This window comes from Mytilus edulis, chromosome 13 (genome assembly GCF_963676685.1).
Source record: "Mytilus edulis chromosome 13, xbMytEdul2.2, whole genome shotgun sequence".
NCBI classification, from domain to species: Eukaryota; Metazoa; Mollusca; class Bivalvia; order Mytilida; family Mytilidae; genus Mytilus; species Mytilus edulis.
The window spans coordinates 38,302,369-38,320,855 of record NC_092356.1 but is presented as its reverse complement, the minus strand read 5'-3'; the positions used below and the strand labels follow the sequence as shown (position 1 = coordinate 38,320,855).

The window sequence follows — 18,487 nt, the reverse complement described above, 5'->3', positions numbered from 1 at the left end:
CTCCTAGTATGCGTTAGAGTTTGGGTTAGAATTCCACCCTAAAAATCATATCTTAAAATTTTATTGCATCATTTCTATACAGTTTTTTTCTATAATCACAATAATTAGGTCTTTCCACAGAAATTAGGTCTTTCCACCTTTCTGTAGAAAGACCTTTAGATTTTGTTCTGATTACTATTTTTAGCTCACCTGTCTTTTCGGGACAAGTGAGCTTATGCCATCACTTGGCGTCCGTCGTCGTCTGTCGTCTGTCGTCGTAAACTATTTCAAGAATCTTCTCCTCTGAAACTACTGGGCCAAATACTTTCAAACTTTAACTGAATGTTCCTTAGGGTATCTAATTTATAAATTGTATCCGAAGTTTTGATCTATCAACAAACATGGTCGCCATTGCTAAAAATAGAACATAGGGGTCAAATGCAGTTTTTGGCTTATAACTCAAAAACCAAAGCATTTAGAGCAAATCTGACGTTGGGTAATATTGTTTATCAGGTCAAGATCTATCTGCCCTGAAATTTTCAGATGAATCAGACAACCCGTTGTTGGGTTGCTGCCCCTGAATTGGTAATTTTAAGGAAATTTTGCTGTTTTTGGTTATTATCTTGAATATTATTATAGATAGAGATAAACTGTAAACAGGAATAATGTTCAGCAAAGTAAGATTTACAAATAAGTCAACATGACGGAAATGGTCAGTTGACCCCTTTAGGAGTTATTGCCCTTTATAGTCAATTTTTAACCATTTTTCGTAAATCTTAGTAATCTTTCACAAAAATCTTCTCCTCTGAAACTACTGGGCCAAATACTTCCAAACTTTAACTGAATGTTCCTTAGGGTATCTAGTTTGTAAATTGTATCCGAAGTTGTGATCTATCAACAAACATGGTCGCCATTGCTAAAAATAAAACATAGGGGTCAAATGCAGTTTTTGGCTTATAACTCAAAAACCAAAGCATTTTGAGCAAATCTGACATGGGATAATATTGTTTATCAGGTCAAGATCTATCTGCCCTGAAATTTTCAGATGAATCAGACAACCTGTTGTTGGGTTACTGCCCCTGAATTGGTAATTTTAAAGAAATTTTGCTGTTTTTGGTTATTATCTTGAATATTATTATAGATAGAGATAAACTGTAAACAGCAATAATGTTCAGCAAAGTAAGATTTACAAATAAGTCAACATGACAGAAATGGTCAGTTGACCCCTTTAGGAGTTATTGCCCTTTATAGTCAATTTTTAACCATTTTTCGTAAATCTTGGTAATCTTTTACAAAAATCTTCTCCTCTGAAACTACTTGGCCAAATACTTCCAAACTTTAACTGAATGTTCCTTAGGGTATCTTGTTTGTAAATTGTATCTGAAGTTATGATCTATCAACAAACATGGTCGCCATTGCTAAAAATAGAACATAGGGGTCAAATGCAGTTTTTGGCTTATAACTCAAAAACCAAAGCATTTAGAGCAAATCTGACGTGGGTAATATTGTTTATCAGGTCAAGATCTATCTGCCCTGAAATTTTCAGATGAATCAGACAACCTGTTGTTGGGTTGCTGCCCCTGAATTGATAATTTTAAGGAAATTTTGCTGTTTTTGTTTATTATCTTGAATATAATTATAGATAGAAATAAACTGTAAACAGCAATAATGTTCAGCAAAGTAAGATCTTCAATTAAGTCAATTTGACCAAAATTGTCAATTGACCCCTTAAGGAGTTATTGCCCTTTAAAAACTTTTTTCACAATTTGTTCATCATGTTGACTTACTTTAAAAAATCTTCTCCTTTGAAACTGCTGTATCAATTTCAGCCAAACTAAGGCTAAATGAGTTTCAGAGTATCTAGTATAAATTTTATATTTTATTTCCTTGTATGTCAAGAAACATAGCTCCTATGGCTAAAATAGAACATAGGAGAAAATGATTATTTTTTTTGACTTTTAAAGAAAATAGGACGATCCAAAAAACATTTAAATAAATTGAAAAGCCAAAATAATCATTGATGAGAGATTTAACCAAAAGAATTAAGGTGAGCGATTCAGGCTCTTGAGAGCCTCTTGTTTTTTCTTCCGCCTAATTGTTTTTCTTGCGTAGTATTGATGTTTCAAAAGATGTCGCTTAGATATTTGGAATATGATATCGTATAGTTTATACGCTTTAAAAATTTATAACGGCGTAACAAAATACTTTACATTGTTAGAGTTATCTCCCCAAACACTTTTTCTTGTAGCAAATACTCCTTCGCAACCCTGAAAGATTACAACAAAATTAGTTTACCAAATTGCTCGTTACATTGCTACATCAAGGATTTTTGGACCAAAGCTTTAAGGAGACTCCATATGAGAGTTATTCCCCCTTTTGCATTAAGTGATATGCATTTCTAAATGGTAAACCATAAGTGATAGAGACCTAGGGTTGTTAGATTTGAGGTCCTTGGTCCAACAAAATGAAAATCAGGTCAAGGTCAAAAGTCAAGGTCATATTCTAAATTTTGATTTTGGCCTATTTTCACTTATTTACAAAACTGAAAAATATCATCAAATTATTTTTACTAAATTGTTAATTGCGACATGTAGTAACACTTACATTTTCATTGAAAGGGTACGTTGACGGTAAATGGAAGTTTTCTCCCCTTTTATATTTAGAATAATGTGTAAAGTGATATAGCTCATTAACCATACATATAACAGACCTAGAGTCTTATGAATTGAGGTCCTTGGTTTATGACCTTGAAATTGAGGTCAAGGTCATAGGCAAATTGGACGTTCTAGATTTTAACCTTTGCTTTAAATTCATATTTATACATCATAAAGCCATAGGAACTGACATTTAAACTGAGTTTCAATGTTTTTATATTAAAATATATTGTCAGTGGTGGAAAGACCTTGTTCTCTGAACAAGTGGTTTTTAATTATTTTCTCGTTCTTTAAAACCCACAGTTCAACAATTGCAGACCTGCCAACTATCCTGAGTTTCGCAATATCATCCTGATTTTAATCCCTCAATCTGAATCCCGATATCGGGATCGTAAAATAAGTCAAAATCCCTTTTTTCACAAAATATCCCCGAAAATTATAGTTGGTTACCGATTTTGAAGTTTTTCTGATCAATTTTAACAGAAATTTTGTAGAATAAACCAAGTTTTGAAAAACGCCAATTACAAGAATAAATCAATTTCCTAATTCATTTTTTTTACATTTTCGAGATAATTCATTGTTAATTGATTTGAAAACATGTCTGTATCTGAATATTAACCTAGATTGGTGTATATATCTTCAAATTTTAAAAGAATGGAAGAAAAAAAAGGAAAACACAGAATTTGATCTTTAACCTTATTTCATGCAAAACTGTTACCACATTTCTTTTTGAGGACAACAATATTATAAAAGTACTCATTTTTCTGAATCCAATGATATATTATATAGCCATATAGTATGTTTGACGAAAGGGGGGAAAGGGGGGTTTTCACTTAGTATCCTTTACTTTTTAATGCCATTTTTCTCTATTCTAAAGTTATTTTGTCAATTTTAGAATAAGTACAAGAATCATGCAAATTAAAGAAAGCAAGAGTAAAAAACATTGCACACAGAAATGCCACAAAAATTGTCCCTTAAAAATCTGGTCGCGCACTAAATCCCCCATGGAGATTTTTAAAAGTTGGCAGGTCTGCAATTGCAATAATAGATATATGCAATAATTTCTGAATTAACAGTTTTCTGTTAAGCCTTTTCATAAAAATGAAAATAAAACACAAATTCTGTCGATGTAATACATTGATATTTTTCTATACAAAAAGATTTAATAAGACTTGTGGTATTTTGTAGGTTGTGCTATGAAAATGTCTTTGCCGATGTTACCATCAGATGTTTCCTGTTATATCACTGATACCTGCACAGGGATTCAGTGTTGTGTTATGAATACTTTATTACAACAGACATTTGAAATCTCATTTCTGTTGGACAGCTGTAACAGGAAACTAAGTATCAGTATAGAGAAAATACAATACAATGACACTTTACTGGATTTCAAATTAGGTAAGATAAAAACAGGTGTGAATTAAAGACTTTCTATATTTTAATGGAACATTACAAAATGCAAAATATAAACATACCATAGAAGGCTAGCTCTGTTACAACATGATGTGACAAACAAAATGTATAATAATATTTCAAATTTAATTAAAGTATATAATTGATGTGTTTAATCAATTCTTTAGTCTTGAAATCACTATTAACAACGAATATTAATTATATATATATGAATATTATATCAGATGAAGGTTATTACCTAGCACTTAAAGAGTTTTTTATGCCCCACCTATGATAGTAGAGTGGCATTATGTTTTCGGTCTGTGCATCTGTCTGTCTGTCCCGCTTCAGGTTAAATTTTTTTGTCAAGGTAGTTTTGAAGAAGTTGAAGTCCCATCAACTTCAAACTTGGTACACATGTTCCCTATAATATAATGATTTTTAATTTTAATGACAAATTAGAGTTAATTAACCCCAATTTCAAGGTCCACTTAACATAGAAAATGATAGTGCAAATGGGGCATCCATGTACTGGGGACACATTCTTCTATAAATATTTTTTTACTATGTAAATACTTCTTGTGAATACTCTGACTTTAACTTGAACCTGGTTGACATGAGTTACCTTATCTTAAAATTATATTAACTGTTGGTAAAACTCATAATTAAGATTGACAATTTGGAAAGGACATCAACATTAAAGAAAGAAAAAAATCATTCTGGAAACATCATACTGCTAAACACTTTTTTGCAAATGAGCTCATAAGAGACCATGAAATTTACTTATTTAAATAAACCACTTTATTTTGTAACATTAAAGATTTGATGTTTATATACATGCAAGATGAAAACAAATTTGACTGTTCAACTTTAATGTATATCTTGTTCAAGCCTTTTTATTTATTTTTTTATCTTAGGGACTTACTATTCCTTCAGCTTACAGGGATTAATTCAAGTTCAGTAAGTAAATTACCAGATCAATTACATTATTGTTTGAGTTTTTTGATGAATTGAGGAATACTTGTATAAATCAGGATATATATTCAATAAATTTAAGAAGTCTTCTAGAGATAATGTTGATGTTATACTATTTGTGTTTGAATTTAATTGCATGTTTTTATATAATTGCTAGTGTTAGACTATGGCATAAGTTTATAGCCAGTATTGAATTGTTGCATTTTTTACCATGAATATTGAAATTTAAGTAGCATTAAATGAAAGGGCAGAAATTTAAAAAGTATTAATCTAAAGAAAAAACAAGTTGGATAGTTAATACTTTCATAAATCACTATTTCAGATACAGTATAGAAGACTTGTATACTGAGATGTACTACTTAGTAAATATGAAAATTCAGTTTTGCTATGAAAGTACAGAGCCTCAGTGTGACCATCAGTTTACCATTCTACAAAATACAAAACTTCCCAAAATGCAGTGTGATTGGAATAGTGGATTTGTTACTCCTGGTAATTTAATGTTAAGTTTAAAACATGCAAGGAATATATCACTTATTAGAAAAACAAAGCTCTTCAACTGAAAAATAGTTTGTTTTCAAATTGTTTGAACATATGATATACAGTTATGGTAAAAGGTAGAAATGTGTATTCTAGATATTGAATTTTGAAAGAATGTGCCCACAACAATGCTTTGTTAAAAATGTACTTCTTTCTGAATTTTTATACGACCTCAAAATTTTAATTTTTCGTCGTATATTGCTATCACGTTGGCGTCGTCGTCGTCGTTGTCGTCGTCCGAAAACTTTTAGTTTTCGCACTCTAACTTTAGTAAAAGTGAATAGAAATCTATGAAATTTTAACACAAGGTTTATGACCACAAAGGGAAGGTTGGGATTGATTTTGGGAGTTTTGGTCCCAACATTTTAGGAATAAGGGGCCAAAAAGGGCCCAAATGAGCATTTTCTTGGTTTTCGCACTATAACTTTAGTTTAAGTAAGGGCTATTCCAGAAAAAAATGTAGGGGGGGGGGGGGGGGTGTTTGGAAGGCACATTGTATTAATAATACATGGGTGATGGGTATCAGAGCAACTTTTCACACTTTAATGCACTATAATTCTCAATTACAATTGTCTGGGTGGCGGGTGCTGACAAAAACTGCCTTCCAACCCCTCCATACATTTTTTTTTGGAATAGCCCTAAATTGAAATCTATGAAATTTTGACACAAGGTTTATGACCACAAAAGAAAGGTTGGGATTGATTTTGGGAGTTTTGGTTCCAACAGTTTAGGAGTTAGGGGCCAAAAAAGGGCCCAAATAAGCATTATTCTTGGTTTTCGTACAATAACTTTAGTATAAGTAAATAGAAATCAATGAAATTTAAACACAAGGTTTATGAACACAAAAGGAAGGTTGGGATTGATTTTGGGAGTTTTGGTCCCAACAGTTTAGGAATTAGGGGCCAAAAAGGGGCCCAAATAAGCATTATTCTTGGTTTTTGCACCATAACTTTAGTATAAGTAAATAGAAATCTATGAAATTTAAACACAAGGTTAATGACCATAAAAGGAAGGTTGGGTTTGATTTTGGGAGGTTTGGTCCCAACAGTTTAGGAATAAGGGGCCCAAAGGGTCCAAAATTGAACTTTGTTTGATTTCATCAAAAATTGAATAATTGGGGTTCTTTGATATGCCGAATCTAACTGTGTATGTAGATTCTTAATTTTTGGTCCCGTTTTCTAATTGGTCTACATTAAGGTCCAAAAAATTGAATCCTTGGGGTTCTTTGATATGCTGAATCTAAAAATGTACTTCGATTTTTGATTATGGGCCCAGTTTTCAAGTTGGTTCAAATCAGGATCCAAAATTATTATATTAAGTATTCAGCAATAGCATTGTGCAATAGCAAATATTTTCAGTTGCACAGTATTGCGCAATAGCAAGAAATATCTAATTGCACAATATTGTGCAATAGCAAGAAATTTTCAATTGGAGTTATCTTTCTTTGTCCAGAATAGTAGTTGAATCAACTTAAATCATTGTTTTATACAATATACAATGTATATTCACTTTTACTACCAACTGATAAATTAAAACAATCTTTACCATTCAGTGATAACAAGCACTTTATTTTACATTTTAATATTTTATGATGTATTTAAATGAGTAGTTATTGTTGCAAACTCCATTAGGAATTTGAATTGAGATCAGTTTTAGAAAAAGGGAAAGGGGGATGTGAAAAAAAATGGGGGGGAGGGGGTAAATTTTTCTCATTTCAGATTTCATAAATAAAAAGAAAATTTCTTCAAATATTTTTTTGAGAGGATTAATATTCAACAGCATAGTGAATTGCTCAAAGACAAAAACAATATTTTAAGTTCATTAGACCACATTCATTCTGTGTCAGAAACCTATGCTGTGTCAACTATTTAATCACAATCCAAATTTAGAGCTGAATCCAGCTTAAATGTTGTGTCCATACTTGCCCCAACTATTCAGGGTTCAACCTCTGCGGTCGTATATAGCTGCGCCCTGCGGTTTAAACAGTTATACATAAATCATTTTTTAAGCTTTGAAATGTTATCTTTTGAAATATGTTTTACTTGCTTACTGCATTTAAATTTACAGCTTGCCCAAAGCTGCAGCTAGGAGGAAGGAAGATCTTATTATTTCAACCTTTTCAACATGTTCAAAACCTGGCTATATTGATTAATGATTTTTTACAATTTATGTTCAGGATTCTCCTTGGACACTTGGTATAATGAGCATTCTTTGTCATCTGGATCAAAGTTAGAAGATTGGATGATTTCTGAACTACTCAATGGTCTTGGGATATCACCATACCTACATGTTGAACAATGCTCAAGACAATCATCACCTTTCTATCCAAGTAACCTGGGATGGAATAAAGGTAGGAAGCAATAGTTAGATATCTATGGTAATTTTTATGCCCTACCAAGGGGCATTATGCTTTTTTGTGTGTGCGTCTTTTCATTCTTTCGTCTGTCTGTCCTGCTATATATACATCTACAATGTGCTCATAATAACAAAATATTTGAAGAACTTTTTTTTCTGACTTTCAGGTTGTGCCAACAATATAAACCTTCCACAGATTCCAGAACCAACCACCTGTTACTTAGATACCAGTTGTACCGAAGTAGAATGCTGTTTAGATGTTGACTTTATTCCATACTCCTTCCATTCTTACCTCAATATAGATCCTTGTAAACAGATGATTACTGTTGGCATTGAGAAATTTCACAGAAACATTTCACTTATAAACTACCAATGGGGTATATTTTCTATTTGTTTAATTGTATCTAAACATCTATTAAATTTCAAGGTCAACAGATAGGAGCAACAATTAATAACAGAATGTTAAAAATTGTTTATTTAACATTTTACATCAAATCAATGTTTTGTAGTTTCAATTTTGCTTTTTTACACCATAGTCACTTTACAATTAATGCTATAAATAAAAATATAATGTTTTTGTTCTTTTAAAGGAGAACAGGAAAGTTTTTGGCTTGCTGGTGTATTGCGTCTGTCTTACAGCATAGAGGACTTTAGTGGTGAAAGCATGTACTTAGTCAGCCTGAACATGAGTATTTGCTTTGAGAGTAACAAGACTTGTCATGTGTCTGCACAGATACTTAGTAACACCTGGCTGACCAAGGCCTTGTGTGCATGGGATACCAGCTATTATCAGTCAAGTAATGTGTACTTTTTATCAGTTGCTGTAAAAAATCCTTTCTCCAATTTGAATAAAACCTTAAAAAAACAAAAATTAGATTTTATATTCAGGAGTAGTTAGGATTTATATTTGTAATCACTTAACTTGCAGTTAAATTTAACTTATAGATTCAAATGTTGTGGCACCATGTACCCATAATTCCATCGGCTTCTCTCAAGAAAGAGTGCATGTTTGAGCAAATTCATTTGTGATTAAACTTTGAAGAGAATGCGTAATTTCCGTGAGTCTTTGTTTTTAGACAGTGAACAACAACATGTCACTTCATGACCTTAAGGTAGCACAATACAAAGATTTTATAACTCCAACTCCCAAGTTTTAAAATGCTGTAACTTTCTTAATAATGCTTGAAAATTTATAAAAGTGGTAGTTTTGAATAGCTAACAGATTACTCTTTCAAATTAATGCAATGTTAGTATTATGCAACAATTATGTAACCAATTATAATGTTAACTGTGTCTTAAATATTTTTCACCAAATTTCCACTTTCAAATGAAATTAGCTTCTGCATAGGTATCCCTAGAGGGTTGATTTTATTATATGTTTTTCCTATGGCCATTATCTACAAAAGGGTGTCTCAGATTTCAGATAGAATGTATAGAACAAATTTTACACCTAATTAAACATTATCTTCATTTATGTGGTTAGAATGTTTACACTAATTAGAGATTTATGAGAGAATGGAATACCATAGAGACAATCTGAGACACCCTTTTGAAGCCCATGATGTGTTGATTAAGATTTCGTTAAAATTTTCTGTATAGTTAAAGAGATGATAGAGCTAAATTCATTCAAGTGAACTTACCCAGATTTTGCCACTAATTACATCATAATTGATTACATAATGATTGCATAATAAAAATATTGCATTCATTTAAAAGATTAATCTTTTATCTATCTATGTATACCTCTTTTATTATTTTCTATGCATTCATAAGAAAGTTACAGCATTTCAAAGGTTAGTGATTGGAAGTAAAAAAATCTTTGTATTGTGCTACCTTAACAACAAGGACAACTCATACATTATATAAAGCAATAACCATAACTCATACATAATTTTAAGCTACAAAAAGCCGAAGGAGAACAAAATTTAAAACAATTTTAAAGAGGAAACCTGTCATAAAGGGCCTGAAATAAGCTTATATATTACATTTAACAAAAAAAATTGTCAATCATCAACCAATGACAACAACTAAACTACAAGCTTTTGGCATGAGACAAACTAATAAAGAATCTTTGTTTACTGCACTTATGTTTCAACAATGTTTTAATGCTGTTAAATCTTCTAGTGCAATCATAATTTTTTTTACACACTTTTTGTTACAGACAGTTTGATAAGTTTTTAAATACTTTAGAAGTAAGTTTTATTTATCATTTACCAATGAAATCTATACTATACCACAGTATTCCTTTTTATTACATTTTCTTCCTTTTTCAGATTTTTCCTTGTCAGCCTGGCTACAGACCAAAGAGATGTCTTTACCACTGCCAGATTATGGAAAACTTCTTCTGTTTGAAGATACTGGCATAGCTCCATATTTATTGGATGATCAATGTGATGTAGATGATATCATTAATAAGTTCACCTTCTGGCACTTTACAAATGGTTTGTATTGTATGATTTAGAGACATATTTTTCATATTCCTTTTTCAGATAGGTGATGATTACTGTAAATTCAGATATGTGTGGTTTTTAAGGGGATTCTGGGAATGGCTATAACAAAAGTTCTATCAAAATTAAAAATGCAATTTTTTAATCTTGCTGATCCTTTTGAAAATTTAACAATAATAAAAGCATTGCAAAAATTTCTGAATTTGCAGTATATAAAACTCATATTTTTAAAACTTTGATAGTTATATAAGTACTGAAATTGCATAAATAAAACTCTTTTCATACATCCACTGTTTATTCAGTCATTCAAGACGAGGAAAAAATTATCAGCTATTGAAATTGGCCTGAGAAACATAATGATTTTGATAATAAAAAATATTAGTGTTCAATGAAATATTTAAATAATAATATTGAAAAGTGAGTTAATGATTTCAGAATTATTTTTTTTTACATAATATAAAGATAAGGAAATGAAGTTTTTGAATTATGTTCTCATTATTGATATAAATGATTTTACAACTTTTATGATTATTGAAAAAGAAAAAGGATAGACACTTACAAGAGAAAATACCTTTTGAAAAACTTGATTTCATTGAGAAGTTCATAGTTGTTGTTGCAAAGTTACCTGTATATGTTTTGATATTTTATTTCGTGTCATTTTGATCTTGAATTATCATGTTACATTGCCTTATTATACAACCACAAAAAAAAAATTGCCGTGGTATATTGGTATCATCGTTGTCGTTGTTGTAGTGGTCCAAATATATTTAGTTTCCAGACAATAACTTTAGTATAAGTGAATAGAAATCTATGAAATTGAAACACAAGGTTTATAACCACAAAAAGGAAGGTTGGGATTGATTTTGGGGTTGTGGTCCTAGTTTAGGAATTACAGGCCTAAAAATGGGCCCCAATAATATTTTTACTAGTTTCCAGACAATATCTTGTGGATTGGTCTATGGATCTCTCTGAAATTATACAACAAGGATTCCATACTAGAAAGGGATGGTTATGATTGGCTTTGGCCCGGGGTTATGGCTCGATCAAACTGTTTAGGAATTAGGGACAAAAAGGAGGAAAACAAGGGTGTCCTGGTTAATGGTTATAAGTAAAATTTGAAGTTTAGATTACCACCCTTACAGTGCTTTTAAATTATTAAATGGGTAATAATGGTAACAAACTCCATTGGAAATTTAAATTGAGGTTTTGACCATATCTTGAGGGAAAGAGTTTTTTTTTTCAGAAAAAAAAGGGGGGCAATTTTTTCTTAAGGTTTCAAAAATTAAAAAGAAAATTTCTTCAAATATTTTTATTTTTTTGCCCAAAAAAGGTGAAAAAAGGGGGGGGGGGGGGGTAATTTTTTTTGGGGGGAGGGGGGTCAATTCTCAACAGCATTCAAATCATTTAAACAATTCTATGTAATCTTTGATCACAGTTATTATGGGTCAAATATTTATTACAATCCAAATTCAGACCTGTATCAAGTGCAAATATTGTGTCCCAACTGTTCAGGATTGGACCTCTACGGTTGTATCAAGCTGCGCTCAGCGAAGCAATTTATTTTTCATACATTTATGACTATTTTTCAGCATGCCCATTGGTAACACCAGCAATGCCTTACATAGATATTCCATGTCATCTGTCAGCTTTATGTACTAGTATTGAGTGTTGTGTCTTTGAAAACAAGTTAAAAAGAAGCTTCCATACCATAGTTCTAATTGATCCATGTTCTTATGTTGTTACTGTTGGGATAGACAATTTTGTATACAACACCTCAATAACTGAGTTTTCCTTTGGTACGATACAATTTCTACAAGTTTTTATCATTTCTGGTAAATTATCAAGTGAGAGTCCCAATAAGAGACTCCTTAGTTCACCTATTATTTACAATATTTAAATAGTGAATTATCTACTTAAAATTACTTTAAGCGCTCACGTGGTCCAAATTAATCAATTGACTGTCTACATCAGTTCTGTTGTCCATCAACTTTTACCCATAGATTTTCCTCTAACCAAATTGGCTTAAATTATCTTGGGTATTTAGTTTTAATATATATGCCAGAAGATCCTACTTTCAACCAACATGGCTGCCAAGGCTTAAAATGGAACATATAGAGAAAAATGCAAGTATTGTCAATTGTCTTGTAAATTTTTAAGATACAGGAAATTTGACATGACAGAAAAGTCAATTTCTACTTGATACCTATTTTGACCAAATACGGAAAATGACAAAAATAAAAATCAGGACAGGATCTGTTAATAAGTCAACATTGCTATAAATGTCAATTGAGCACAATAACTTTCAACAGATATTTCTATTTGACAAATAGTTTCTGTTTACTAGAATGTTAATTTCAAATGTGGGTTTGATATTTAAAGCACATGCATATTGGTTTAAAATACATTATCAATTTTAGGTACCGTAAAGAAGTTCTCATTAGCAGGAATTGTGAACATAGAGTATGTATATTAATAATTATATTATTTTGTTTATTGATAAGATTAGATTTAATAATATATGGTATATAATTTTTTTCGTCATTTATAATATCATCTATTTCAGAAATTCAGAAATTGGAAATGTTATTATTATTGGGGAGAGAAATATGAGACCCTATTTGACAGTTGACTTTTTAAATGTTTTCAATCTCAAGTAATAAATCAACAGCATTATGTAATTGGTGTCCATCTTGTCTTAAGGAAGAAATTTAGTAATTATTGAAAAAAAATTCAATAGGATTTTTTTTCAAGCCCAGCAGAGTATAGTTGAGGGATGCATTATTTTTCAGGACTTTTCCATTTAATAGTCTGTACCTCTGTTTGCATGGCCTTCCTGATTTATGTTAAAGTTTACACACATTCATTTTAAAGATGCGATTAATAAAAGAATTCAAATAATAGTTCGACCAAAATTCAGGGTTCACTGGAAATGAAAATCTGGTAGTTTGAGCTGGGTATGGTTTCTGTATGACATATTTTCTTGTATTAGAAATTTTATATTGTATATTTTAGATTGTCCATACACTACCTTAAAATGGAACATTCATATCTGATATCTAAGAATATAAGTATATGTACAGAGAGCCAGGGTACCTGTGAACAGGACTATGTGGTAGTGGAGAATATGATGCTACCGATCTTGCAGTGTAGTAATAATGGTGGATTTATTAAAGAAGGTATATTTTACTAGTAGAATATTTAAGAAATAATTCATGGAAGCCATAGATTGTTGGAAATTTACACATGGCCTAGGCAGTGATATTCGAATTCAATTGATATTGAGCGTTAGCGAGGGATAAAATTAGCGAAAAATCATGTCCCAGGCCATGTTTAAATTTTCAACAATCTATGGCTTCCATGAATTCTTTCGATTCTAATATGACAAATACGGTCTTTAAAATACTGAAGCGACGTTTAGTTTGGTGTGTGTGTGACTGATCTTTTTTACTCCCTGTTAGATAAAACTCAAATATCTTAATAAATCCGTATCTTGCATGGGTTTTTTCTTAAATAACCGCTATAAAAAAAACTGTATAATTCTTCTAATTCTGAAACCCAACATATGCTATTTTTAATTTACATGATTTTCTCATAAGCTTCCGTCAAATCCAAAGTTGACATTTCGTAACTAAGGAGCCACCATGTTGACTTGCTGAAATGAGTAAATATGCAAATAATGAAATAGAAAAGAATATAAAACAAAAACTACCTCAAAAATCAACTTTGATACAATATCATAGGAATTTTGATGGTTCACGTAACAGAAAACTTTCAACTTTAGTGGTTTCATTTGCATGACGTCATGTTTTGAAATCAGACTTAAATGCGCCAAAAAAATTAATAGACTTTCGTTGAATTTTATTTTATTTTTATTTTGTTGATTTCTCCGAGCTCTTGTGCATTACTGCTATTTATTATGCATCCGAAAAAGAGTAACAGTTATTTTGTCTTTTTATAATTGCACTTTTTAAATCAATAAAATCGGCAAAAGGTCTGCAAATAGGTTCCAATACATGTAGATTTACGTGGGAAGTATATTGTAACAGCCATTATTATGTATATCATTAAGTCTGCGCTAAGTATAGATACATCGAGAAATATATCACAGTGTTGTTTACAAAGCGAAAGAAGCACGTCATATTAGAATATTCTGTAATGGGGTGTCAAACAATTCTTCCTTTCAAAAAAAAATCTTATAGAATGAAAAAGTAAAATCACAAAAACTTAAAAAGGAATTTTCAATACGGAAAGTACCTAATCAAATGGCAAAATCAAAAGCTCAAACACATCAGTCAAATGGATAACAACTGTCATCTTCCTGAATTGGTACAGGCATTTTCTTATGTAAAAAAATGGTGGATTGAACCTAGCTAGGTAAAACCTCTCACTTGCATGACAGTTGTATCAAATTTCATTATATTGACAATGATGTGTGAACAAAGCAAACATTCATAATAGGTTAAAATGTCAAATATACATGAAGTTCTATAGACCACTCATGTTGGAAAAGTTTATTTTAAAGTTTTTATGCCCCATTTATGGGCATTATGCTTTCTGGTCTGTGCATCCATCTGTTCGTTCCTCCTTCTGTCCCGCTTCTGGTTAAAGTTTTTGGTCAAGGTAGTTTTTGATAAATTTGAAGTTCAATCAACTTGAAACATAGGTCACATGTTCCCAATGATATGATCTTTCTAATTTTAATCCCAATTTCACAGTCCACTGAATATAAAAAATTATAGTGCGATTGGGGCATCTGTTTACCCCGGACACATTCTTGTTCTTTTATACTATTCACAAAAAAATATATAGTTTATGCTACAGATGTTTTTTTGAGAGGATGCATATTTACTGTATTTTTTACAGATTTTTCCATATCAAAGTGGAAGAATGAAAGAGGACTTGATGGAAATGATAGTTTGGACAGTATTGCAGCATCTGAGTTGCTTGAACACCTTGGTTTGTCTTACTATCTTCTTTCTGTGAGATGTAACAACTTCAGTGATTTGTACAGTCCTTCTACCAATGGATGGAAGTCATGTATGTAAATGGATATTTCTTTGATAGTGTGATAAATTTATTCCTAGACTCTGGACAATAAAGTGCTGAATGTATTGTATAGATATTTGTTAATATATTTTAGAAATTTTTCCTGTAGAAGTATTTTGTGTTGTTAGGTAGCTGTCAAACACATTGACTTTTATTAATCATTCATATTACCCTTTTGAAAAAGAGAGTCTGTACTGTAACCTGGTTTTAAGGCTGCCAAAATTTCACCATTGTGACAATCATTACAGGATACATGGCTGATAAGACTTTTTTTATGCGGCATTTCCCATTTATGGCCATTATGTTTTCTGATCTGTGCGTCAGTTTGTTTGTCCAACCGTCTGTCTGTCAGTTCATCCGTCTGTCCCGCTTCAGGTTAAAGTTTTTGGTCGAGGTAGTTTATGATGAAGTTGAAGTCCAATCATCTTGAAACTTAGTACACATGTTCCCTATGATATGATCTTTCTAATTTTAATGCCATTAATTTTCCCCCATTTTTACGGTCACTATACATAGAAAATGATAGTGCAGATTGGGCATTTGTGTACTGGGGACACATTCTTGTTTTAAAACATAATTTTCTGAAGAAATAATTTTATTATTATAATGGTGAAACAATTTACAGCCATGAACAGTCAGGGGCTGCAATTTCCAAATGTTTCTATGCCATGACTTATTAACCATTCAAACAAAACTTTTGAAATTCTAATATCTTGTTACTTGTGACAAATTGGAGGTCAAGTTCTGTTTTAACGATTGATTTTCACTTTCACCAACCAGGAGTTATGATTATTGATACTCTGAAAAATAGCACTCTATTTAAAAAAATAAATCAGTAACCTCTGAATCTTTCAACCAATTCAAATTTGAATATATTGTTACTGATGACAATATTGGGGTGATGTTTGATATGGACAATTTTCCCTTTTGCCGTTCAGAGTTATGGTCCTATGTAGATTGTTAAATATAGGCTAGCAGTCAGAGAAATGATAGTTAGCAAATTGACGATAAGCTAGCCAATGAATGAATATTTAATTTAATTCTAACAGATATAACTATCAAATTTTGCCTATAAAAATTCACCACTTTTAAATATTCAGTGTTCTTATATCTATTTTAATTAATTGTTATTAGTAATTTAATGATAATTTATTTAAAGTCAAAGACTTATATTCACAGTTTTTAACACTTTCTTTTAATTTAGTATGTACAGATGATGAAGATCTTCCAGCTTTGTCTGGAGAAATAACATGTAACATGGGTTATACATGTGACACGGTCAGCTGTTGTGTTGATGTAGAAGATCTAGGAAGGACAATGGAAGTATCATTATCAATAGACCACTGCAACAGGAAGTTAACTTTACAACTGGAAAGATTGTCAGAGGAAATATCATTGGTGGATTACACATGGGGTAATTTGGCATTAAGGTGGTACCTAACACTACAGGGAGATAACTCTGTAAAATCAGCTAAACGTTTTAATTACGTTTTTGTTGTTAAGGGAATATTAAGCTTCTAAATGATCAAAAATAGTATTTGTCAAACTGCTATATAACCAGTGTAATTTTTCTGAAAAAACGGTTGGTTCAAATTATTTGAATTTATTATATTTTCGTCAAAGGGACAAAGTATATACTTTGTCAAAATTTTATGAAATTTAAACGAGCCAAATTAATTTTAGTGAAAGTGTTGGGTACCACCTTAAATAAAATATTGTTATATGAACATGTGTCATACTACCAATTCTAAAACACACACTTTGAATAAAACCAAATATATATTTATCACAACTTTCTTAAAAAGTAAAAACACCGAATGACTATATTTGGCAAGCAGCTTGGCAGTAATGAGTTGAAATGTATGAGCATTATTTTATTATATTTTTAGGGACATTTTTATATGTTGGAACACCTTCCTGTTTTCTGAAAATATAATTTCTAGTTTAAGTTACAATGCTAAGCACAACACATTTATTCTTGTTTATAATAAGGTCACACTGCCAAGAAAGCAGCAATGATTTCAATGCTAATAAAATTGAGAATGGAAATGGGAAATATGTCAAAGATACAACAACCCGACCATAGAACAGACAACAGCAGAAGGTCACCAATTGGTCTTCAACGATTAATCATTATTTCATAGCTTTAGATAAATTTAGAATTTGGCAGACCATTTTTAAGTATTGGTATTAAATCTTGAATGGTTTCGGTTGTAATAATTTTCTACAGTTATTGTCACTTGTAAAGAACTATTTAATTTTGAAATATTTATTACTATCATAATTCGCTGTTCATAGTTTAAAATAAAATTAACTACATTTGATATTTTAGGTACTTTGAAGAAGCATGGACTTGTTGGTGTGTTGAGAACTGAGTAAGTTATTTTGTTTTAAAGAAAATTACTTGTAGTTAAAAGATTTTTTTATACAATTAGCAGCTAAAATAGTTATATGGTGTATTTAAACAAATTTGATGTGCCTGAAAGTAAATGGTACCTGCTATGTAACTGTCCTTCAGAGACAAATGATACTGTATTACTTAGCAACTAAAGGTCACTGTATGGCCTTCAACAACGAGACAAAATCACACTTTAAAATGAGCTATAAATGATCTTTACATGACAAAATGTGAAGTAATTCAAAAGTGGAAAACTTATGGCTTAATTTATAATTATGTAAACAATAGCATTGTTAAAACAGCAACCAAGAACAACCACTGCACAAGATACATGGTGGTGTTGGTTTTTTTTTTACAGCATATTGAAACATTACAAACAGTAGTGTCAACATATTTGATATCTTTTACTTTTTTTATTATTATAGAATTGTGGTTTACAACTTGGCAGCAGAAAATAGTTATATGGTGTATTTTAACATTTTGGTGTGTCTGGAAGCAAATAGTACCTGCTCTGTAAATGAGGTCATATTAGATGGGAGAAAAATAATCAAAGATTTCTGTGACAGATCAAAGGAAAATGGTAATTTAATCTTTTAAAGATATTTTTGATATGTTGAAATCATATTCATATATTTATTATATTAAAAATACCTTTCTTTCTTGCACTTTGAGTTAAACCAGTGGATTCATTTTGGACCCTCTAC

General features: G+C 31.0%; 1 protein-coding gene across 1 annotated transcript in view; it reads left to right on the top strand.

The window, feature by feature from the left end:
- The window catches only part of LOC139500290 (uncharacterized), a 63,394-nt gene that overhangs the window by 1,167 nt on the left and 43,740 nt on the right, over positions 1 to 18,487 (top strand). Inside the window, exons 3-16 of the mRNA XM_071289032.1 lie at positions 3,822 to 4,031; positions 4,943 to 4,985; positions 5,323 to 5,489; positions 7,714 to 7,887; positions 8,060 to 8,269; positions 8,483 to 8,689; positions 10,166 to 10,333; positions 11,929 to 12,135; positions 12,757 to 12,799; positions 13,352 to 13,515; positions 15,203 to 15,376; positions 16,590 to 16,799; positions 17,718 to 17,760; positions 18,209 to 18,363. Coding sequence (XP_071145133.1) covers positions 3,822 to 4,031; positions 4,943 to 4,985; positions 5,323 to 5,489; positions 7,714 to 7,887; positions 8,060 to 8,269; positions 8,483 to 8,689; positions 10,166 to 10,333; positions 11,929 to 12,135; positions 12,757 to 12,799; positions 13,352 to 13,515; positions 15,203 to 15,376; positions 16,590 to 16,799; positions 17,718 to 17,760; positions 18,209 to 18,363 — 2,175 coding nt within the window. The remainder of the gene's footprint in view (positions 1 to 3,821; positions 4,032 to 4,942; positions 4,986 to 5,322; positions 5,490 to 7,713; positions 7,888 to 8,059; positions 8,270 to 8,482; positions 8,690 to 10,165; positions 10,334 to 11,928; positions 12,136 to 12,756; positions 12,800 to 13,351; positions 13,516 to 15,202; positions 15,377 to 16,589; positions 16,800 to 17,717; positions 17,761 to 18,208; positions 18,364 to 18,487) is intronic.